The following is a 25,542-nucleotide window of genomic DNA, read 5'->3' as shown; positions in this document are numbered from 1 at the left end:
TCAAAAAGTGAACTTGGGGCATTTGCAATTAACAGCATTAGACTCTAAAAAAACTAGCCGGCCCACCTTCTTGCAGACTATGGGTTCATTCAAATGAAACCTGGTAAAAAACACTCCCACGGATATCCCAAATGTCAAAAAAGACTTAACAAATGGCTATTTTTGTTGAAAAAATGACTCGACAACAACTTAAGATTAACGTGGCATTTTCTACATGCTATAAGTCCGGTTTACAAAGTACATAACGCCTTGACTAAATAATGTCTTTTGTTTGTTTGTTTTTGTTTTAGAAGTTGCGCGAATAAGGTGGACTTTCGCACTGCCATACATTCTGTTAAATCATTATATTGAACGCTGGCCCTGCATAAAATTAAATACTTTCTATAATAAGTCTATGGATTTCAATTTGAGCAGACCCTAGTAAAGCGTCTGTCCAGATTGCAGACACACCTGGCTCTTTACTTGCAGTATAAGAAAACTATCAACATTTCCAGCCTTTATAATAAGGTTATTAATATGGGTTATCATAGGTTATTAATGATTAAAATATTCATGGATATCATACAATTATGTTTATGATATTTACATGGCATATGCAATGTTTTATAATTTTAAATAATATAACGTTTCGTTAGTTCTTATCATAAGAAACAAATTAAAAATAAGTATTGATACATTGGTAAGTTAAGGCATAATTATCATAATCTAATGGATCATTCTTCTCTCTTTGTCTTTTTAATAACACTAGATGTTTTTAGTAATACTTAATTTTTGGTTGATTTAAATACATGTATATTTTTATTCAAAGTATATATTCATGTTAATAATTTACTATATTAAGCAGAAAGGAATTGGACCGAGAACTACAATAGCTCATGGTAGTCCTCTCCTTTAACATAAGCTATACGTACATGTAATACATGGCTTATTATAATTTTGATAAAAGCACCAATTTATGATGTCTGATATATCAGTTACATATAAATGATATATTGCATTTTATATACTGAACAAGCCAGATAACAACAATTACCGGAAAATTAATCTTAAAAGTCAATGAAAAGGACGGGATATGAAGTAGCCTCTTGTTATTGTTTATACCACACTCCTATATATATATATACACCTTACTTGATCATTTATCAAACATAATGAAAAACGACTTACTAGTAGATGAATGATGAACTTTCTTTTCTAATACTTGCTTGTTTTTATTATAAAAAAGATCTTACAAAAATGTACGGAGCTTTGAACCAGTCACTTACATGTGAAGGAAACACACACGTGATCACAGGCGGAGATGTTTTAAGATGTATTGTCATCATAATCATTATGTTGCTGATCATAGTCGGGAATGTTTGCTGCCTTGTCGTGTTCAACAGTCCAAAGACGAAGAAACAGTTTATGAAGCGAGTTAGATACATGATGAACTCACTGTGTTGCACGGATTTGAGCATGGGAGTGCTAATGTGTCCATCAACAATCTATCCAGCTCTCAAACATTGCTGGCCGCTCGGAGTTTTTATGTGTAAATTTGAAGCTCTTCTTATCTCAGCTTTGTTTCACGAATCAACATTAAATATGGTGTTAATAGCTATCGATCGTTGCTGTATTATACATTGTTCAAGATACAACAACATAATGACGTCAAAAAGGTTTTTGTTTGTCATCATAGGAACCTGGGTGACAGTATTCACTTGTTATGCTGTTGTTATTTTTGGAACAGATCAATTTTACTACGACAACATCGGAATAAACTGCGAGCCGTTTTATCTAGAACCGAAAGTAACGCTTACCGTTCTTAGTATATTCTATTTTGTACCAGCAGTTATATTTGTTGTCTGTTATGGTTCGATATACAGGACTGCCACACAGAGAAAGGTTTTGACTGTTTCTCCTGACGATAAGGTAAGTCTTATATGTTTCTTACTAATCTCTATGATTTGAAAATATCTCGATAAATCTACATAATTTAATTATTACATATTTCTATAGCGTACATATCATTACAATATAATACGCTGTACTTAAATACGAATTTGCAAGTTTCCTTTATTATGAATTAAGATTACAAATATATCGAAACTAATAAGCAAAATAATCTCACCACATTAACTATTGTTCGTTTTTAAGCATGGTAAAATGGTAAACGCTAACATACGGACATCGAAATACCTGGCAGCTATCACTGGTGGATTCTTCGTCGCTGTCTCACCGTGGACTCTTTGTACGCTCATTATCGTTGCAGCTAAAGTAACGCTTCCGGATGAAGCTGATTTCTTTGTCACGTGGTTAGCTCTTAGCAACAGTTTCTGGAACTGCCTGATATATGGATTAATGAACAGAAAATTTCGCCGCGCAGCATTGAAATTTGCATGTGGAAAGTGGATTAAATCTATCAAGGAGTCCGTGTACGTAAAATCGCACGATGAAAGCAGGGACTTTAGTGAAGATTCTACAGCATATGCTAATTACAAACGTAGACAAAGTAACAAGAAGAAGGCCATGAGTAGAAATTGCGATGAGAACATGTCAATTACAGTAACAGGAAGCATGTCTGCAACAAATACACCAAACCATTCTCCTGCAACTATTCCAAAAATAGCACATACTAGAACACAGCATAAACAAGTAACAGAACTGATTCAAGAAACTAAAGGACTGTGAGATTATTTACAATAATTTGTGTTATCTGTCCTCATTAAGCAGAGAAACACTTCACATAATTATGATTTCTTATTCATTATCTGAACGATATAACGACTATTTCCGGACTTAATTAGTACAAACGTTATCTGATTTTGATGTTGAAGTTTTAATAACAATGTAATTTGATGATAAGTGTTAATTGATATTGATTTGTCATACATGTATAGCACTTACTCATTCAAATGTTTCATTGCTATATTTCATGTATTCACAGCAAATTTAAATTTTGCAACTTTAATAGGTCTTGGACTGACAAAGATGTGTGACGACCTTAAGTAACGGTAGAAATTCAAACATGTCAATATATAGATATATTTTGGTACTGATAATAATTTTGTCATTTTCAATGCAAATAAAATGTATTTTCCAATAACATAATTTCAAATTAGTGCACAAAGAAATAATGACAGGTTTTGCTGTCTTACATATTGATAATATAAGTATATGACATCTTTTATTGCCTTTTATATATTTGTAAATGACCAAACATTTATTCATTAATTAATGTCGACATGACAATAGATCTGAAACCTAAAATGATTAATGAAGTTTTCAATAGGAAGTATGAATGGATTCCTTCTCTTTGTGGAAGTATTTACTTTTGTGCACTTATTTCACAATATGCATTTACTTTGTTTGATGTCTTATGTTATCATTGTACATTTTGCCGTTTATGAAACACTCTTACATGACATGAAAGTAAACACTATTTCAATGAAACATTTTATCGTAACTTTGACTCATATCAGTAACAATTCAATTTCTTAATACAATGTAAAAAGTTTTGTTCTGCTGTTTATGATTCACAGTGCACTTTGCTTCCGTTTGTTTTATATGTAAATTATTTTATACGTTACATGCATAAATGCACATATATGGCACTATTTCATCGTTTAGTCATTTTTTTCTGTAATATTTGATTTCGTTTTGATTTTATTTTTAATTTTGACTTGGTTTATTTATGTAATGTATAGTACATATTCGAAATCAATTAAAAAATTGATTGCATTCTTTTCTTTGTCAAAGCTTATGAATTTTGTATAACAAAGATTTATAAATAATAATTATGGCATCTAATCGCAAGCAAATTGAAAGCAAAGTTGTTGAAAATGCAAAGTTTTTAAATATAACTTACAAGTTAAGAAATCAAATCTAACTCATAAAAATATTATCGCTTCCACTATTTTTATGTGTCTTACGAAACTATTTAGTTCGTTACAGAAAAGAAGCAAATGTATGTAGCTCGCGACCTCCCGCTTAGAAACGAAAGTCACCACAATTTAGACCACTGGACAATTTAAGTGTTGATTTTTTATTTGTATGTGTTACATAGTTTGCCATCATTGCAATGATACAACATGTATATGAATTGTATTATTTATGTAAAATATATCTTTTAACCATATTTAGTTTTTGTATATGCCCAGTGACATTGTTGGAAATTCCGATTTGCCCATTTATAAAATTAAATATACAAACATCTTAAATTCTATATATTTAATTAGTCAAATTAAACTATTGTTTAATGATTATAAAAATCAAATAATTGACAGATACATTTTTAAAACATTTAAAAAAATATTTTTAGTTATTTCAAAACAAGAAAGAAATAGAAACTTGTACAAAGAATATCATCATATAAAATACATTGAAAATAACTATTTAATTATATATATCCTGTCACAAAAAATATTAAAGGAAATGACCGTTAAATATATGTACAGGTTCAGTGAGGTGTTATGTGTGTAACCAGAAGGTATGTCGAAGACGCGCCAAATGAAATACTGTATATTATGCAAATTTGGATGAACTAAAGATGAAACTCATTTTCTTTAATTGTGTGCTCGGTATGTACCGATATAACATCAATGACATTTAATGGCTATGTTACAAACGATGTACATAACAACATTACAAACATTGAATAACTGGTATTTAAAATCATCAGAAAAAAAGTTCTTCTCTTTTTAGCTAAAACATATATGCTATGGAGAAATTTGCTTGTAAAAGGTAATCGACATATAACTTGCCAATAGTAAAACATGATGATAAATTAGATGTAATGTGATTCTGAAACTTACATATATAACAGCAACTTTGATCTCATTTAAATGTTCCGTTTTGCACTATGTGCATTTAAGATAATGTGGCAATGGGTCGGGTGTTTTTGTATACATTTTTATCATGTATATGTATTTGATGTTTACAATAAACTGTTTACTATCTTACATAATAACTTGTTCACTTGCTCTCTCCCCAGTTCCTCTCCAACTCACATGTATTTAAAGTCACATACCATATATGTATATATTTATCAAATGTTAACCAAGCAAAAGATATTTAATAGTTAAAAATTTGAATCAAATTTATTTAAGAGAATAAACGTGAATTCAACGATGTGTAATTGATTATCCATTTTTAAGTTATGTAAAAATAGTCAAGAAATCTATACGTTTTTACACTGTTCTTAACTTCTTCATAATAAAGGAACAAAGAAGACATAAAATAGTGTCATTTACAGTTACCAGTCAAATGGAAAAAGCACTGAAAATACCTTATTAGGTTCAAATGAATAAATTGTTTAACAAATTTAGATATCAGGAAAGAGATGATAACATGTTGGGTCTATGTTATATCAACAGAATAACAAACTTTAATTTTTTGCATATTGAATTTCTTTGAACTGGTTAAAAATGATATATTACGAGTTAGATAAAGTGATGTATGAGGAGTGAGAAAGGGTTCTATCAGTTCATTTAGTAAGTGACATGTTGAAATAGAAACATTCGATGAATTTTAATGCAACATGTTTTTAAACAGGAAAATATTCATATTGACATAATTAATACTGCATCCTAATTTTTAAGAACAACAAAAATAGCATGAAGAAAATTCCCCACTATTGCCTATTCTTATACCATAGCTTTCGATACTGTATATCTTTTTACATATTTTTTGTGGTTGATATGTAATTGTGACTCCCTCTGTAAGAAACAAACCAAATACTGGTACAAGTTCTGGTTTAATGGTCAGTAGGTGACCTTATTTATTTTTCAAACTAGTAACCTATTGATCGATCGATGTCCATCCATCAATCCATCCATCCATCCATCCATGCATGCGTTGTCTCTGGGGTCAGTAAGTCAAAATCGTATCAGAAGTGTTTCATCTCTATCCCAAGAAAACCTCTAAGGTGTTTTGTTTAAAAGTAAAAAATATGGAAACCCAGTCCTAAACCATTCTGAGAATCATCTGTGCACTGAATAAACAGCACATGAGCAATTGCCTACCTTTGTACATACGTGAAGAGGTGTCCCACTTCCTGTCAGCAGCAGAATGCTTTCGTCAAAATTCAATAATTAAATGTAGTAAAGAATCTGAATAAACAATAGAAAATTATATCAACACTGAAGGGAATTACGAGACAACTTTTTAAGCCGTGGGATTTGAACATACTTAGGGGAAAACCTATAAAATGGACACCATCGGTATTAAAACGATGCAACGGAGTCTCTTTTTCTACTTATTTGATGTATATAACGTTGTTGTTTTTCATAGTGACAGTTACACGGAAACATTTTCCCGACCTATTTGTGCAGCAATTAGCCTAGTTGTCAAATCAATGTTCATTATTTGATATATAAGGACATATATTGACAATGTTAGCGCGAAGGTTGTAGTGTATGCTATAAATGAAGAAAAATCATTCAATTAGTCTCTACACTAACTCTTTGTACTTATATTTTGAAACAAATTTACATGCAGGACACATCTTTGATGTAATTATTAATTTCACAGATACATCAATTACGGGAAACCTTTCAAAAGTTTGGTGATAGAACAGTGATAAACACTAGGTGTTTTGGTGCTGCAGACATCATGTCACCACCTAGTACGAGAAAAAAAGACTTCTGGGATACATTCCATGTTTACTGATGATTGTTTAGTCGTTTTATCTTTAATATTTCAATAAAGCAATTATTACTCTCATTATAGTTTATCAATGCATGTGATTAATAGCACGCTACCCTAGCATTAACACCACGCGATCATTAACCTCGCGAAAGCAGGTTCACCAGGACTTTTACATTGAAAAAAAAAACACAAAAAAACAAACAAACAAAAACCAGTAATATCAATGATCGTCATTTCAAAACACTGATGCGTTCATCAAAGAACTTAATGAAGCAGATTTTAGCAAATACGTATACCAATTATCCTATTCCGTCACCCATAACAGTTTCCTTGACAAACCAATTACGTCCAAAGTGAAATTAGACGAAGAAATACATAGATATTACTGACTGGTTATATCTAGGGACAGCAAAACACAACATTCACTGTCATAACAGTCAGACTGCATTATGCACTTCACAGTTCACTATCGTGATCAAAAAGGGTTCAATATTGATTCATTTACATTAAATTGCAAGTGCTAAACTTGATAACAATTGTAGAATGATTAATTAATCATTGGTCAATCCTTAACACTAATAAAGTTACGATTTAGAACGGTACAATTTTGAGTTTTACCAACCACTCAGAGCGAAATCATTTTTAAAGCTTAGAAAAACAATTATATGAAACTAAAAGTTGACACTTCATAGGGATAAATCATAGATTTGGAGATACAGGACTGTTGTATATTCTTTTTTAAACAACTTACCTTAAATTTTTATTTAATACGAGAATGAATACGCTTGAAATGGAAGCATAAAATGTGTGAAATGTCAGTGTATATTAAATTGGTCACGAGGATGATATCATTATAATATATGTATATGTTTCCTTTATATATATATGGAGAGAGAGAGAGAGAGAGAGAGAGAGAGAGAGAGAGAGAGAGAGAGAGAGAGAGAGAGGAGAGAGAGAGAGAGAGAGAGGAGAGAGAGAGGAGGGGGAGAGAGAGAGAGAGAGAGAGAGAGAGAGAGAGAGAGAGAGAAGAGAGAGAGAGGGGGAGAGAGAGAGAGAGAGAGAGAGAGAGAGAGAGAGAGAGAGGGAGAGAGAGAGATGAGATAAACTATAATTAAAATAGAATAGAAAAGAAAAATATAAAATTAAATCAGGAAAACATATTGTCAAAAAACTTAATGTGGTTAATGAAACAAGAAAACATTTATTTGTTGCCGAAGCGCGGCGCCCCTTATGGAATGAAATCAGATTTTGTGAAAGGGCGACAGCAACTTCTCGAGCCTTTTAGTCCGTCATAATAAAAGCCGATCATTCCGATCGGTATGAGGGTGCTTGATTATTAATTAAAAATGAAATGTCGCGATATGTACAATGAATAGCGAACTGGAGAATTTCGAAATGCAAACATTTTCAAATGAAATAACCTTTTCCGTCAATAAATCTCGCTCTTCGGGTTTTTTATAGTACACAGTGTGTTATTATGGTATGTTATTGTTGTAGCTGTAAATAGAATGATGAGACGAAAATCTATTTATAGATGTATGTACTCATATCGGTAATTCCCGGTCTCTCCCGGTCTATTTTGACCGGGATTTACTAGTGACCGGCGAATAGTATCACACGTGGACTCGGCCCGGTGAATTTTCGTACTATTTGTTCTATAGTAAATCAGTCACATTTGAGGCTTAATTCTGGATTCCATTGTTCTTGATGAATTATATACTGTCTTCAACTTTAAACATTAACACTATCTAAGTCCAATGAGGCCCAAAATATAATAGGTTAGCCATCTACTTTTTTTAGAAATCTTCATTCTGTTGTAACACTGTTTAGATTCACCACTTTAAAAACTCCTGACAGCTAGTGGGTAGTACATCTTTAATCCTTCCGCCAACAAATGAGTTCCTGGAGAATACACAAAAAACAACTTTTAAAGTCATCATATAACACACAAAAACTACACACATGCAATAAATACACTTTTATCATGACCAATCTGACTAGAGATGACTTAAATTGGGCCACTTCAAAATTTTAAAGAACTACTTTCTACAACGGGTTGGGTCTAATTCCGTACCGGGTTGAGACCACGTTTATTGTCCGGTCTCTCCCGGTTTTGGAGTAGATGTTTGATATCATTACAGAACAGAACAAATATTTTACAGATAAATAAGCTTTTTTCCAAAATGAATGTTTGTCACTTAGTTTGGTTACAATAATTAATAAACACAGATTAACTCTCAAATTTGTTGATTATTATTATACATAAACATGCAATTCGTAAAAAAAAACCAACAACAACTATAACCTCTTTCATTTTATCTATATGAGATAAAAACAATAAATATGTACAATAATTGACAAAAAAGGTACATTTTATTGTATTAATATGACACTATCAACTTTGAAACATTTATTTTAATTTGTTATTCGTGTTTAGTAAAGATGCCGAGGAATTATTCAAACTTCAAATTAGATTTTATGAATTATTCAATTGATTGATAATTTAAAAAATGATAAAAAAAAAATACAAATGTACATGTACATGGTTTAAGAATAAACAATTTTATATATTGAAAGAATAACCATAATTTACTGACTTTTTCCAGTTAAGTTTTGACTTATAATCGTCGGTCAATATGACAATTGAATTCTTAAAATTTTTTTACAATTTTAATAAAAAAAGAGCAGTAAACGTAAAAAGTCAGTTTTAAAATAGCACATAAAAACCCCAAAAAGAGAAAAGAAAACAATATTAATAAAATCTGTAAACTTTTTTATTAAAATAGATCTTACAATTACTGTATAATAAACAATTATGCTCAACATGATTAACATGGTTATATAACCAGTGTCATAATTTTACTAAGTGTGAACAGATACCTTAAGAGGGGGTCTTCGCTAATAGCGATAACATAATAAGGGTGATCATGCGTTACACATATGGATTATAAATGGTTGTATACATATATATCCGTTGCTATTAATAATCACGATCATAAAGAAATAACAAGTAATATTCTAATCTCTAGCATGCCAATCAAAGTTCATAATGAACAATGTCTTTCGTCCGTTCATTCATAAGTGATATACAATTCTGGTAAAACCAATTAACCATTGAAAAGATAATAAGAATATCTTGTCATCATATGTCTACTAGTTCATCTTCATCTGCTGTATTTCTTGCTTGGAGGCCCTTTGATGTTTTGTATCAATGCTTTTCTTGTATCTATTACGTTTTTGTAACTTAAACAGAGTATACATGTTCTGCCTCGTGATATGATATGGTATGTAATCATGTTCCGTGAAAATATTTTCTATACTTCATTCCATTCAAGATACAGCAAAATTATACAATATATACACTGGGATTGGTGTTTATATGTAAACGTGACGTCTTCATGCATTGTTTAATTTGTCCATTTAGATAAAAAGAAGAATAATAAGTCTACGTACTATATTTACCTCAGTCAAAGTAGTATGTTAGAAAAAGCGCATTTTGTGGTCATTTCATTAGAAAAGTAAATTTTTTGAAAGTGTAACCATAGCGGTTATGAGGGCATGTACATCTGACAATGATGTGTTTATGCCGCATCGATGTTTGTAATGTATTAGAATAATAGACATATAAACTCTAAACATTATAAATGACTATATAAATAAGTATATAAATAATATATAAATAGGTACATGTATATAAGTGTATATAAATATATGTAAGGAAACTTAAATGATGTTATAAAGTATGAATACTTATATCAATAAGTCTAAACTAGAGAGAAATAAGAACCCCTAAAGAAAGCCAAACACGGCAAAATTGAAAATGTTGCAGGCTCGGTTTGATTGAGCCTGTTCTTTGACGGTACTGTCAAGTGCAAATTACCGTCCACGCCCCTGGCACCGGCTTAAGCAGAATTCAACATTTAACATGAACTGGTAAAATTTAGAGCAGATGTGTTCATATGGCGATTATCATGGAACCTTCAATGTGACACGTTAGTACCATTCCATGAAAAGCGGCATATGGTCCCCAAGTAAAAAAATGCATGTGCCCTAAACGAGAAAACAATGGGCGGAACTAAATAAAATGAAATTTTGAAAGGGGATCTGAGGTTATGAAGCCTGCATATCACAGATATGACGACAAAAGACAAATTTAAAAAGCAGGCCACATATCCTAAGGGTGATTCAACAGTATTCAAGTAAGGAATACTGGAACCACCTAACAAGAAAGATGCCGAATAGAAAGAACTAAAATAACACAAGCACAACAATTATGTCGTGCTGAACGATCTTTAAGGATCGGAAATATAACATGGCACATACAACGCTGATGTGGCGGTAAAATAGAGAGAAATAAGAATCCCTAAAGAAAGCCCAACACAGCAAAATTGAAAACGTTGCATGCTCGGTTTGATTGAGCCTGTTCATGGACGGTACTGTCAAGTGCAACTTGTAAAATACAAGTAACTAAATACATGTAACTTGGTATACGTCGTTCATAGTCGTAAACTTATTATATTTCAAATATAAATCTATTCTAAGAATAATTATTATTCTTAGGTGTTTTATTGATTCGCGTAAGATAAATACATGTATACACTACATAAGACAGGAAGGTCAAGCAGGTTTCATAATTCCGGATAGTTTGTTGCGTTTCGGTTCATGATACTTACCAAGCGGCAGGGCGTGAAGTGGTGGCACACTTGGTTAAAGCGAGAAAATTGGTTGCAAACTTGACAAAATAGCTATAAGCATTGCTAAAGAATGGGCGGATTTCAAAATAACACACCAATTTTCTCGCTTGAACCAAGTGTGCAACCACTTCATGCCATGCCCCTTGCTTACGTTATGACCAGTTTCCTGTTTAAATGTCATTTATATGATAGGCCCATTATGCCTTAGAAATGCTTTAATTTTCATTTCTCGAGAACATTTTATTTTTTGTGTCATATAATAGTTTCCAAAAGGTTAAATCATTGGCCAATTATCTGAATCATTTTTGCTCATGTTGCTTTTTGGCAATTATTAAACCATTAGTGATTTGGTACTTTGTATGGAGGCCAAAATACTTCCTTGTTTACATGTTTCTACTTTTGTAACAAATAATTTCACACTCCACACTACTTTCTTCAGACATGTTTTATGCTCTGAGACCATTATTTAATTGCTATTAAACTTGGCAATTTCTGACAAAGGAAAAAACCGTTTCTGAGGCCTTATTCAATGTTATATATCAATACAGTTTTCAAATCCTCATTAAAAGTGTTGTTAGAAAGAGTAAAGAAAAAAATCCAAATCATCGATATTTTATAAAAACCGGCCGACCCTCTTGCAGACTAGTTGGTACATTCAAATGAAACCTGGTAAAAAACACTCCTGGGGATATCCCAACTGTTAAAAAAGACTTAAAGGCTATTTTTGTGCAAAAATGACTCCACAACAACTTAAGATTAACTCGGCCTTTTCTACACGCTATTATCATACACATATATGTCCGGTTTACAAGATACAGAACGCCTTGACTAAATAATGTCTTTTTTTGTTTGTTTTTGTTTTAGAAGTTGCGCGAATAAAGTGGACTTTCGCACTGCCATACATTCTGTTAAATTATTATATTGAACGCTTGCCCTGCATAAAATTAAATACTTTCACTGGTTAAGGCTATGGATTTCAATTTGAGCAGACCCTAGTAAAGCGTCTGTCCGGATTGCAGACACACTTGGCTCTTTACTTGCAGTTTAAGGAAACTATCAACATTTCTCGCCTTTATAATAAGGTTATTAATATAGGTTATTATAGGTTATTAATAAGCAAAATATTTATGTATATTATACAATTTTGTTTGAGATATTTACATGGCATATGTAATGTCTGATAATTTTAGATGATATAACGTCTCGTTATTTCTTATCATAAGAAACAAATTAAAAATAAGTATTAATATATTGGTATGTTAAGGCATAATTGTCATAATTTAATGGATCACATTTCTCTCTTTGTCTTTTTAATAATACTAGATGTGTTTAGTAATTTACTAATTTAGTGTTTGGTTTTAAGGTTAAACATAATTTTATTCAAGGTATATATACATGTTACTAATTTACAATTTAAAGCAGAAAGTAGTTTGAGAAAATAAGTCTTTGATACTAGAAGTTTTCAACAAAACTTATCTTGTTGTGCTGAAAGTTATAAACATGTTTGAAAATACACCCAAGACTTCACCAAACTTTGTTACTCTCTGTCAGTAGCACGCATTTATCCCCCTGCCCCCCCGTAATTCCCAATACGAGATATGCACCAGTTTATGATGTCTGATATGTCAGTAACATATAAATGATATATTTCATTTAATATACTGAACAAACCAGATAACAGCAATCACCGGAAAATTAATCTTAAAAGACAATGAAAAGGACGGGAAATGAAGTATTATATCACACTCCTATATATATACACCTTACTTGGTCATTTATCAAACATAATGAAAAACGACTAACTAGTAGATGAATGATGAACTTTTTTTTCTAATGCTTGCTTTTATGTAAAAATATATCGTACCAAAATGTACGGAGCTATGAACCAGTCACTTACATGTGAAGGAAACACGCACGTGATCACAGGCGGAGATGTTTTAAGATGTATTATCATCATAACCATTATGTTGCTGATCATAGTCGGGAATGTTTGCTGCCTTGTCGTGTTCAACAGTCCAAAGACGAAGAAACAGTTTATGAAGCGAGTTAGATACATGATGAACTCACTGTGTTGCACGGATTTGAGCATGGGAGTGCTAATGTGTCCATCAACAATCTATCCAGCTCTCAAACATTGCTGGCCGCTCGGAGTTTTTATGTGTAAATTTGAAGCTCTTCTTATCTCAGCTTTGTTTCACGAATCAACATTAAATATGGTGTTAATAGCTGTCGATCGTTGCTGTATCATACATTGTGCAAGATACAACAACATTATGACGTCAAAAAGGTTTTTGTTTGTCATCATAGGAACCTGGGTGACAGTATTCACCTGTTATGCTGTTGTTATTTTTGGAACAGGTCAATTTTACTACGACAACATCGGAATAAACTGCGAGCCGTTTTATCTAGAGCCGAAAGTAACGCTAAACGTTCTTAGTATATTCTATTTTGTACCAGCAGTTATATTTGTTGTCTGTTATGGTTCGATATACAGGACTGCCACACAGAGAAAGGTTTTGACTGTTTCTCCTGACGATAAGGTAAGTCTCATTTCTTACTCACTATACTCCATGATTGAAAGAGATCCCGATAAATCTGCATATCTTTGAATGAAATTATCACATATTACTATAGTGACACTATATTACGCTGTACTGTAGTCTAACACGAAGTTGCAACTTTGCTTTATTATGAAGTTATATTCCAGATATTTCGAAACAAATAAGCTTAAGAATCTCACTACATTAACTATTGTTTGTTTTTTAGCATGGTAAAATGGTTAACGCTAACATACGGACATCGAAATACCTGGCAGCTATCACTGGAGGATTCTTCCTCGCTGTCTCACCGTGGACTCTTTGTACGCTCATTATCGTTGCCGCTAAAGTAACGCTTCCGGATGAAGCCGATTTCTTTGTCACGTGGTTAGCTCTTAGCAACAGTTTCTGGAACTGCCTGATATATGGACTAATGAACAGAAAATTTCGCCGCGCAGCATTGAAATTTGCATGTGGAAAGTGGATTAAATCTATTAAGGAGTCCGTGTACGTAAAGTCGCACGATGAAAGCAGGGACTTTAGTGAAGATTCTACAGCATATGCTAATTACAAACGTAGACAAAGTAACATGAAGAAGGCCATGAGTATAAATGGTGATGAGAACATGTCAATTATAGTAACAGGAAGCATGTTTGCCTCAAATACACCAAACCATTCTCCTGCAAATATTTCAAACATAGCACATACGAGAGCACAACATAAACAAGTAACAGAACTTATTCAAGAAACTAAAGGAATGTGAGATTATTTACAATAGTTTGTGTTATCTGGCCTCATTAAGCGCAGAAACACTTCACACAATAATGATTTCTCATTCATTTTCCAAACGATATAAGGACTATTTACGTTATCTGATTTTGATGTTGACGTTTTAATAACTATGTTATTTGATGATAAGTGTTAATTGATATTGATTTGTCATACATGTATAACACTTACTCATTAAAATGTTTCATTGCTATATTTCATGTATTCACAGTAAATTTGAACTTTGCATCTTTAATAGGTCTTGGGCTGACTAAGATATGCGTGTCTAACTTAAGTATTGGTAGAAATTCAAACATATCAATATGTTATATTTTGGAACTGATAATAATTGCAAATAAAGTGCATTTCCCGAGAACGGAATTTCAAATTAGTGCACAAAGAAATGATGTTAGGATATTGACAATACAAGTATATGGCATCTGTCTCTATATTTGTAAATGACCAAACATTAATTCATTACTTAATGTCGACATGGCAATAGATCTGAAACCTAAAATGATTAATGAAGTTTTCAATAGGAAGTATGAATGGATACCTTTCCTTTGTGGAAGTATTTACTTTTGTGCATTTGTTTCACAATATGCATTTACTTTGTTTGAAGTTTAATGTTATCATTGTACATTTTGCCGTTTATGAAACACACTTATATGATATCAAAGTAAACACTATTTCAATGAAACATTTTATTATAACTATGACTCATATCAGTAACAATTCTTAATACAATGTAAAAAAGTTTCTTCTGCTGTTTATGATTCACGGTGCACTTTGCTTTCGTTTGTTTTATATGCCGATGTTTATATACGCTACATACATAAATGCACAATAATGACACTATTAATCGTTTAGTCATTTTTTCTGTAATATTTGATTTTCTTTTTGATTTTTTGAAATGACTTGGTTTCTTACATTATTTTCTGTGTCTAACAAAACTATTTAGTTCGTTACAGAAAGAAGCAAATGTATGTAACTCGCAAACTCCCGCTTAGAAACGAAAGTCACAACGATTTAGACCACTGAGCCAATTAAGCACAGAATCGACTTCCTGAAGCAAGTGTCAGAGGTGATACTTACAATTTTGACAGTTACTGTGCAGTCAGCAGTAACAATTTAAGTGTTTTTTTTTCCAATTTCTATGTGTTTCTTAGTTTACGATTATTGCAATAATACAAAAAATGTATATAAATTGTATTATATATGTAAAATATATGTTTTGACCATATTTAAGTTTTGTATATGGCCAAAGACATTGTAGGTAATTCAGATTTGTCCATTTATAAAATGGAATATACAAACATCTTAAATCCAGGATTATAAAAATCAAATAAATGACAGATACATTTTTTAAAACATCTAAAAAAATATTTTTAGATATTTCAAATGACCAAAGATTAAATACTTGTCGAGGAATAATCTGAAACCCAAAATACATAATAATAATGAATATGAATGGATAACCTTGCCCAAAATTTTTAGGAAATACCGTTCAAATATGACAGTTACTGTTTTGTGTTTGTGTTTAACCAATGTAATTTCGTAAAAACCCAAAATCAAAGACTATTTATTTATGAAAATTTATTATAACTATGACTCATTGTAACAATTCTTAATACACGCTGTTAAACGCGCTTTTTTCCCCGCCCTCCTTTTTTGTTGGGTCTCAAATAAATGAAAAAATGCCTTATTTAGGCATCAAATATTTGTTTTTTTGATTGTTAAATGTTGTTTTAAAAAAGTGCAACCTTTTTTCGACGAAGAGCCCCCAAATCCAAAAGAATACACAGGGGGTTGCCAGAGGCATTGCCCCTTCCTGGCTTGGGGGATTTAAAGTGGGACAGTCACTTCATCGCCAAAAGTGCAATTTTGGTCTTGTGAGAGGCTATAAATGATCCAGATTGTATCATATAATGTAAAATAAATGCATTTGAGTCTTATTCAATCATTGTAGAAGTTCCATTGCACTTTTGAAATACAATTCTTAAAATGGAAAAAAATCAAAAAATAAGATATTTTTGAAAAATCTAAAAATATTTTTGCCATGTTTAACAGAAAATTAGCGAGCTGTGTTAAGAAAACAATTCAATCAAATAATTTGTAATTTTATTTATTGTTCAACAAAGTTTTTATAGTATTATATGTTTGTTGTAACGCAGAAGTTTCAGACGAAACAAAGACTTTTTTCACAAAATTTTGGGGCTGAATGAAACAATGGTGTTAATTGTGTGCTCGGTATGTACCGATATAACATCAATGACATTTAATTGCGATGTTACAAACGATGTACATTACAACATTACAATCATTGAATAACTGGTATTAAAAATCATCAGAAAAAAGTTCTTCTCTTTTTAGCTAAAACATATATGCTATGGAGAAATTTGCTTTATAAAAGGTGATCGACATATAACATGCCAATAGTAAAACATGATGATAAATTGACTGTAATGTGATTCTGAAACTTACATATATAACAGCAACTTTGATCTCATTTAAATGTTCCGTTTTGCACTATGTGCATTTAAGATAAAGTGGCAATGGTCCGGGTGTTTTTGTATGCATTTTTATTATGTATATATGTTTGATGTTTACAACAAACTATTTAATATCTTACTTAATAGTTTGTTCACTTGCTCTCTCCCCAGTTCCTCCCTCACTCACATTAATTATAGTCCCATACCGTATAGGTAAATATTAATAAAATGTTAAAAACATAAGGTATTCAAAAATTAAAAGTCGGAATAACAACATTTATCTAAAAGAATTAACATGAATTTAACTACGTGTTATTGAATATCCATTTTTAAACTTATGTAAAACACTTCAAGAAATTTTAACATAGTTTACGCCATTCGTTCGCTACTTCATAATAAAGGAACAAAGAAGACATAAAACATTGCCATTTACAGTTGAAAGTAAAATGAAAAAAGCACTGACTGACAATAACTAATTAGTTTCAAATGAATGAATTGTTTAACAAATTTAGATATCAGGAAAGAGATGATAACACGTGGGGTCTATGTTATAGAAACAGAATAACAAATTTTATTTTTTGCATATTAGATTTCTTTGAACTGGTTAAAATGATATATTACGAGTATGATACTTAAAGTGATTTATTGAATTTGCTCGATTCTTTAGAATTGGTTCTTTTGGCTAATGGAAGCCTATATGTAAAGCATTGTTTTACAAATCATTTTTAAGCTTTTATATTGATTAATGTTATACACTCTTTATTTCCACTTTTCAGTGAATATAACATGTTCTACAGATATATACATATGCAAAAAACACGTAAAAACAATATTAGAATTATCAATGAATTATCGATTACATAACAAGATTAACATAGTTAGCATAGGTACACAATGCATTCATTTGAAATACTCATTTGAAATACAATGCTTAAAGATATTTACATATAATAATAACAAATGCAATGCACGTTAAACATGTGGTTAAGGCATTCAACATTTCACAGAAATCAAGATAACAAAAGTTTCGATAATTATTATTATTTAAGTAGAAACCCCTCAATATCGCCCCATGCCATGATATTTCCACATAACAGTCTCGTCGCTATACTATAACTTTAACATGTCTATTTAAATCACAGCCTTGCTATTGAAAAAATGATCTCGTTACCTTTACTGGATAATGTTATAACTTATGATGTTAAGGACATGACGTATAGATGTTTTGTTAGACGCCGCGTGCAGTGCACGTGCACGCGGCGTCTAGTAGATATGCATTTGTCCATACAGCAATGGGGAAAATTTTAGACTTGAGAATTGACTTTGTGTGTTTTTTGGGTTAAACAAAATCACACTGTTTTCACATTTTCTAATAAAAAAGCATAGCTTTTCTGATGTATAACATGTCACAGAGCTTTAAGTGATTAGAATAAACGTTTAACTGAAGTGATAGTGTCATGTTTGAATATCATATTCTGTTTATCATTATCTAATTTTATCTACATAATAAATAACGTGCCAATGAGCCAGTCTAAAGTCGATCGTTCTAAAACTGAACCGTTGAGAGAGGTATGTCACTCACTTTATTTGCTCCGCCTCTGATGAAGTTCGGCTCCGTCTTAAATTGTCGCCAAATGTAATATGAAGCTCCGTATGCTAACATTTAGTCTCGTTGACGGGCGGAAGGGAATCATGACAACTTTGATCAATATCACTTGTCAAATCATTAAATCACGCCCACTATTAGAGAGGCGGTTCTCCCTCAACCGTTAAGAAAGTGCGCCAAACTCACCGCACCGGATACGCTACGGCCAGTAAAGGGAGATCACTGCAGAACAGTTCGTCCTCAAAATCATTCGAACATAATGCAATTCGTACCAATATTTAAATGGACGTATTCTCGGCCCTTATTGTCTTGAATTTATTTTAAGTATACCAATCATTTCAATTTTACTTGTTATCCACTTTATTTTGCTTCGACCAGACGTTTCAATCTTTGTCGCAACAGACAACATTTCAGAATTTCAGACATGGTATCGCTTTGTGAATTTATGCATTAGGTTCTACTTTTTCACAATAATATGCAACTTAAACAACTAGCACATACCAAGAACATGGAGACAAAATTGATTTGTGCTTCGAATATTCAACGGTAATAGAGAACGATTTTCAATGCTGATTGACTGTTCACATCTTTGGCGGCGTCTTTGATATGCAGCATCAACATTTAACTTGTATCTGCTAAAAGGTATAACCTAGAGAGTGAGACTGCTATAGGATACGAATTGATCAAAATTTGCAGAATTCTTGATCAGATACGATTCTCGCTTCCCATGATAGGAATAAATGCTGTTTCTTGCTGTTTTTTCCAAGTCAATTTAGTAAGGAACTTTGAGAATTGGATATACTTATTCAGATATTTAAATAAGCCCTTCAGATGTTTAAATAAGCCCTATTTGACGAGTATCTTGAACATATCAGCGATAAATCCTAGTTGCAAATAAGCGCCTTTTAACCGCATTTCAAATGTATGCTTGGTAAGGAAATCTTTGGCGTTTGACATAGTTTCTTGAGAAAACACAGTTTCCGTTTATCTATCAGGGGTTCAAAAGAAAACCAGTCTAACAATTTAAAGGACCATATCATTCGAGTTGTTTATGTTTGGATAGAAAAGATCAGCTGCTAGTCGCAAGAAACATTCCTAAAGTTATGTCAGAGTTCGCATACACACAATGCGACTGAGATTGTGACCTTTTCGACCAGTCTTGAATGGACTAACGGATATACTTCCCCTGGTTCTATAGACAGGAATGAGAACAGGGATGACTTGTCCTTTCTGCATTGCATGTAAACCGCATTAGAGCAGCGAAATGAATTGTGAAGCTCTATACCAACGTGTTTGGTGTTTTAGCAGACTAGATACAGGACGTTTCAAAATAAATAGAGTAGTCTGATGATTGTGAAACATCAAATACAATTAATTTTGAATTTCAGTCATTAAAGTGATACCTCCATGCGTCATAATGTGATACCTCCAATGTTGTTTTTTCACTGTCTGTACATAACTTAAGTGACTTCAGATTAGGGCATAATAAGCTGAGATCATCTGCGAGGGTATGGTTATCACATTGCAGACGACCTATGACACACCCGTTATTACTTTGTTGTAGAATGTTTAGTAAATCGTTGATGTATAAGAAGTAGAGCGAAGAAGATAATACCACTCCTTGACGTACGCCTTAAAGAACGGGCAAGCTTTCTGATTTAACGCCATTAACTAGTACATAGTTTTTTCTGAATAGCTGACAAATATTGTTCTTACAAAGTGCTCAGTAATCCCTGAATCGAAAGCGGCGTTGGTATCCAAGAAAAGCGCAAAAACTTTGCTTAATGTTCTATGTAATGAGCAATTGTTTCTTGGAGATTGATTGAGAGAGTGATTGATCCTAGATGTTCTTGTTAAGTGTTTTGCTAATGATTGGAACCGTGTGCCGCTATATTTGACCCAATGTTTTAGCCTTATATGGACTATGTTTTCAAAAAAATTGTAAATTACCGGTAACAGGGTAATTGGATGATAACTACTTGTAATTATATTTGGTTTTCCGCCTTTAAGCATAAGAATAATGGACGATTTATTTTAGTTGTCGCCCGTTTGTCTTTTTCACGTGTATTGATAAATGAGAATAGTGCTACAAGGTGATGTTGTAATCTCTATGAATAAGTTCATTATTGGTTAACATATTCTCTCTTTTGAAATTTCAGTGTATTCATCTAACATCACTCGTATTGTCAATAGTCTTTCAATATACAAAATTGACTTTACACACCTTAAACGTCAATTATGCATAAGAAACGTTTTTTTTTCTTCTAATTTCTCAAAAGCCGTTTCTGGTGTATTTTTATAGTTTCCGAAATGTTACTTATTGGCCAATTACCTAGACAACTTTTTTTTACCTGTTGCCTTTTAGCAGTTAGTACATTTAAAGTGATGTAGTATTTGTATGGATGTCACATACTACATTTCGCTATTTTAAGACCAATAATTACACAATAATCACCACTTTCTTCAAGGTACAAAGATCTAACTTGCTCACAAACCAATACTTTAACGTTATAAAAGTCACATTTGCCCTTTCTTTAGATGTAAAATTTTATTCTTTTCTGAGGCAAAATATTAATAAAATACAGTGACATGCCTTTCAAATGAATATCATTCACCAATAACCTGACTATATCATTGACTATCAACAACTTTCAAAGTAACATAGTCTGTTACAGGGTATATTTTGTGTCCGGTCTATAACTTCTTTATAGATTAAGGGATTGTAAAATTATTTGGCACAAATATTCATAATGATAAGACTGTGTGCGCTAAAACCAGTAGACTACCTCCAAGGTCAAGATCACAGTTGGAGGTCAAAGATTAACGTAGTATGCTATCGTGTATATTTTGTTTCCATTGCATAACTTTCTCATCCAACAAGAGATTTAAAAATACTTGGCATTAATGTTGACAATAATAAGACGATTAGACATGCCCAAACCCGGACCCTTTTATCCAAGGTCAAGGCCACCCTTAGAGGTGAAAGCTTAACATGATCGTTTATAGGGTATATTTTGTGTGCAGTTCATAATTTCTTTTTTGTTCAAGGGATTTTGAAATTACTTGGCACAAATGTTCACAATAATGGGACCATGTCTCATATGCAACGGCCAGACTCCTACCTACAATGTTAAGGTCACACTTAAGTGCCAAAGCTTAACATGGTCTGTTCTAGGGTATATTTTGTGTGCGGTATATAACTTTCATCAATCAAGGGATTTTAAAATAACTTGGCACAAACGTTAACAATAATAAGACAACACCTAGACTTCTACCTCAAAGGCCAATGTCACACTTGTCGGGAAAAGCCTTAAATAGAATGTTACAATGTATGATGCCAAGACAGGCCCATGCAAATAAAATGTCATTGGTGAATTGCCCACATACCTTGATTGATGACTGAGCACGGAATATACCCTGTAACAGACCATACCTTGTATTGATTTTGTATTTGTCACATTTTGTGACTTTGAAATAGTGATTGTATTTCTGTTGACACATACACAGGAGTTATTTTATTATATTTCTTTAATAAATTTATTGTTACTGACATGTGCAGGTCTAGCATTGATCATAATTTTGCGCCCATACCTCAATCTTTTGAAATGGCACAATTTTGTGTTCCATGTAAAATTCCCGTAGGCTGAGGACGTTGGTAACTCTGTTACAAATTCTTGTACAAAATTGTAAAAAGTAACCGCCCTTTTGACTTAAAATTTTATTCAACATTCGTCTGTTAAAAACTGAAAGAATGCTTTTGTTTGTCGATAATGCATATGGAATACATGTGTCAGGTACCAGTCCGAGTTGCATAACCTTATCAGTCAGTCAAGCTACGTCTGATATTTTTGTGCTTCAAAATGAGCCCTTTAAGGGCATAAGTGGTGACATGTCTGGGGGGTCTGTACTCGACAGCGATAGCTGGATTTAATGCCTGAAAAGGCGGATGGATCACATCATTATAATCATCGTCGTAGTCGAACCTAATACAAAGCGACCGTTAAATGCTATGCAAAACCCAAGGGACGGCAAAGGAAATAGGGGTTTAGCCTTTGTTTGTGTATCCCTGGTGTTGGTTATGCAGGTCATAGTTTTTGTGGTCATATATGTGTTATGATATGTCTCTCCCCATTGCTATATTACCATGTACGATTTTAACTTACTGAAAACCGATAACAAATTTTCTATTCAATAGCACATTATGGAATAGGCACGTACATATTAATATATTATAAAGCAATAATACGGCTTCCCTTAAAACACTATAGACTAAACAAAATTAAAAGCGTCCGACCAATTACAGCTTTCAGACATAGATAAGGTCCTGATTACGTTGCAAGACCAACATCAGCCTGGATTTTGGTTTTAAGAGATAAATGTACTGCAAATGGATATTTCTTGTCTGTGCTTTAAAATAAGATTATATACACTCAGACAAAAAGACAAGTTATTATGAATCCTATCGGAGACTTTTATTTTAAATCTCCATGATACCACGGAAAAGAGAAAAAACCCACCAAAATAACAGTATATTTTTTTTGAAATTATCAAACATGAGAGGGGTCAACAGGTACATGCAAAACAGGATCTACAGCTTTTATGGCACACACAGCCTGTGTTGGTCCGAAATGAAACGAAGATGGACACATGCAACTTGTATTTGGATCAGGATTATACACTTCTCCCTTCTTTATAATGGTTCCGTCAGAGTGTTGGCAGTTCTCGCCTGAAATATAAAATATAATAATTATAATTAACAACAACAACAGCAGCAGCAACAACAGCAGAAGTTACTTAAAATGATAACAGTACGAATTTTTTGACTTGAAACTGATGCTACAATTGACATCTGAAGTAAACAGTAAGATTTACGCCATAAATAATAACAATATCAACATATTTAGGTATGATTTTGCCATCCGTATTCCCGGTTGATGTAAACCTGACCCTTTAATCATGGTATAGATCAGACAATGCATTACAACAAAACAGCTTGTAACTGAAGTCCGCTCATATAAAAACAACTTCCAAAATTTTACAAAGGGTTTCATAAAACGGGTCATATACTGACAGAGGTCCAATATTCCGTGGCAAGCTTATATTTTTTCCATAGACTAGGCAAATCCGAATAAAAATTGGTGCAAAAATATATTATTTATGGTTATTTTCTTTTTTCGAATCGAGCAATTTTTGTCTTGGAAATGATGCCGAAAATGACGTCACGGTATGGTGGTATTACTACATTGAATTATAATCGATTAAAATGCCCACTGATGTACAGTTAAAACAAATCTGAAATAATGTCAACCGGTTTATATTTTGTAAATTAGGTTTCTACAGTACAACAATATTAATAAATACAATGTGCTGTTTGCTTTTATATCTATAATTTTACTTAATTTAGGTGGACTTTTACAAAACATAGTCAACATCTCCGAGCATTAAATTACTTTTTGCTTACATGCGTCGGTTTGACCGAAATACCACATCCGTTCTGAGTATTCTTACTATAGTGTTCAAGGTCCTTATCCGAAGTTTGACGGAAAGGGCCTAAAAGATGCGATTGGTGATGGATAAACAACATTTTATTTACGTTTTGGCACGTGTACCTGATCATACGGTCAAGCACACACGTATTAGTAGATTACTTGAGTTTTATAATTAGGGGTCTGCGTTAATTTTGTCTGCATGTAGTACCACATGTTGTTGATATGTATTTCTGTTTTATTGAGTTCACGGATTCCATCATTCCAAATTCTTTGCCGTTTACCTATACTCACCAAAGACTTAAAAAATATAACGGAATGGGCAAAAAAGATGCAATACGTAAAGTTCAGATGCTCAAGCAAGTATAAAGGTTGTAACATACTTAAATTGCTCTTTAAATGTTCTCACGTAGCCATACTAAATGAAACTCAATTTGCAATTTTTATACTTTTTTTGTACTTCTATTGAAAGAAATATTGGTAATGTTTGCAAAGACTTGAAAACAAATTCTCTTACCGTTAGGACACTGTGGGCAGCATTTTGTAGGATCGTGCACGGCGTCAACACATGGTGTGAAGAAGCAGTCGGCAATAGCACACACAACCCGACCGTCAGCACTACAAAAACAATGTTCACAAGGAGTCGGCTGAAAACTCTGGCCTATTTGGTAAGTTTTTCCGTCACGAACACATACCTGCTTTAATGTAGGCGGGGTAGAATTAGCAAGACAGGATGTTATAACTGCAAGTAACACACAAATAAAAGAAAACATGTCTGTCTTTTATGACTAACACTTTAGAAAGAAATACGGAAAGTAGAGAATACCACGACTTTCTTACGAAGAATCTAAATATGGTAACGGCCTCTCAATGTAGGTTGAATACGTTCACTGATAAGATATATTACACATGTACTTGTAGATATAGTGATACTGGTACATGTAACATTTTAGTATGTAAACATAGAAACATCAAATATTTTATGTAGCACATATATAGAAATCCTGGCATGAAAATAGGATTTTTTATGATGAAGATTACGTTTCGAAATTCTGATACATAACAGATGGAAATTCGTAAGAAATAATTAAATTTGACCCCCCTCTAAAAAAACACACAGACGCGCGCACGCAAGGACGCGCACGCGCCTCACGCACGCACACACGCGCGTGCACGCACATACACAGAGAAAGGCAGCTTAAAGCATTCCTGTAGTCAGCACTCTTTCCAGTAAATGACACAAACACACATAGAACAAGCAAGTTTAAAGAATTCATGTAGTCAGCACCTACACCACTAAATCCAAAAATATATATATCCAGATGTCTTATCTCT

The 25,542-nt window shown here is 32.6% G+C and overlaps 3 protein-coding genes across 3 annotated transcripts; 2 read left to right on the top strand and 1 right to left on the bottom strand.

Annotated features, from left to right (window-relative positions):
- Nucleotides 1–1,123: 1,123 nt before the first annotated feature.
- Nucleotides 1,124–4,112, top strand: LOC132730550 (trace amine-associated receptor 1-like). Its single transcript, XM_060716503.1, has 2 exons — nucleotides 1,124–1,908; nucleotides 2,134–4,112. Exons 1-2 carry the CDS (start codon nucleotides 1,174–1,176, stop codon nucleotides 2,665–2,667), a joined length of 1,269 nt encoding a protein of 422 aa, XP_060572486.1. The 5' UTR covers nucleotides 1,124–1,173; the 3' UTR covers nucleotides 2,668–4,112.
- A 9,004-nt stretch (nucleotides 4,113–13,116) lies between these two features.
- LOC132730555 (trace amine-associated receptor 1-like) lies at nucleotides 13,117–15,963 on the top strand. The gene is made up of 2 exons (XM_060716509.1): nucleotides 13,117–13,858; nucleotides 14,085–15,963. Exons 1-2 carry the CDS (start codon nucleotides 13,187–13,189, stop codon nucleotides 14,616–14,618), a joined length of 1,206 nt encoding a protein of 401 aa, XP_060572492.1. The 5' UTR covers nucleotides 13,117–13,186; the 3' UTR covers nucleotides 14,619–15,963.
- A 7,280-nt stretch (nucleotides 15,964–23,243) lies between these two features.
- LOC132730549 (von Willebrand factor C domain-containing protein 2-like) lies at nucleotides 23,244–25,021 on the bottom strand. The gene is made up of 2 exons (XM_060716502.1): nucleotides 24,725–25,021; nucleotides 23,244–23,447 (listed from the first exon to the last, which is right to left on the bottom strand). Exons 1-2 carry the CDS (start codon nucleotides 24,978–24,980, stop codon nucleotides 23,269–23,271), a joined length of 435 nt encoding a protein of 144 aa, XP_060572485.1. The 5' UTR covers nucleotides 24,981–25,021; the 3' UTR covers nucleotides 23,244–23,268.
- Between the last annotated feature and the right edge of the window lie 521 nt (nucleotides 25,022–25,542).

Source organism: Ruditapes philippinarum, unplaced genomic scaffold (assembly GCF_026571515.1).
Source record: "Ruditapes philippinarum isolate M1 unplaced genomic scaffold, ASM2657151v2 ctg1930_1_1_1_1, whole genome shotgun sequence".
In the NCBI taxonomy this organism is placed as follows: Eukaryota; Metazoa; Mollusca; class Bivalvia; order Venerida; family Veneridae; genus Ruditapes; species Ruditapes philippinarum.
Note: the sequence above shows the minus strand (reverse complement) of the source record. Positions and strands in the feature narration are given on the sequence as shown.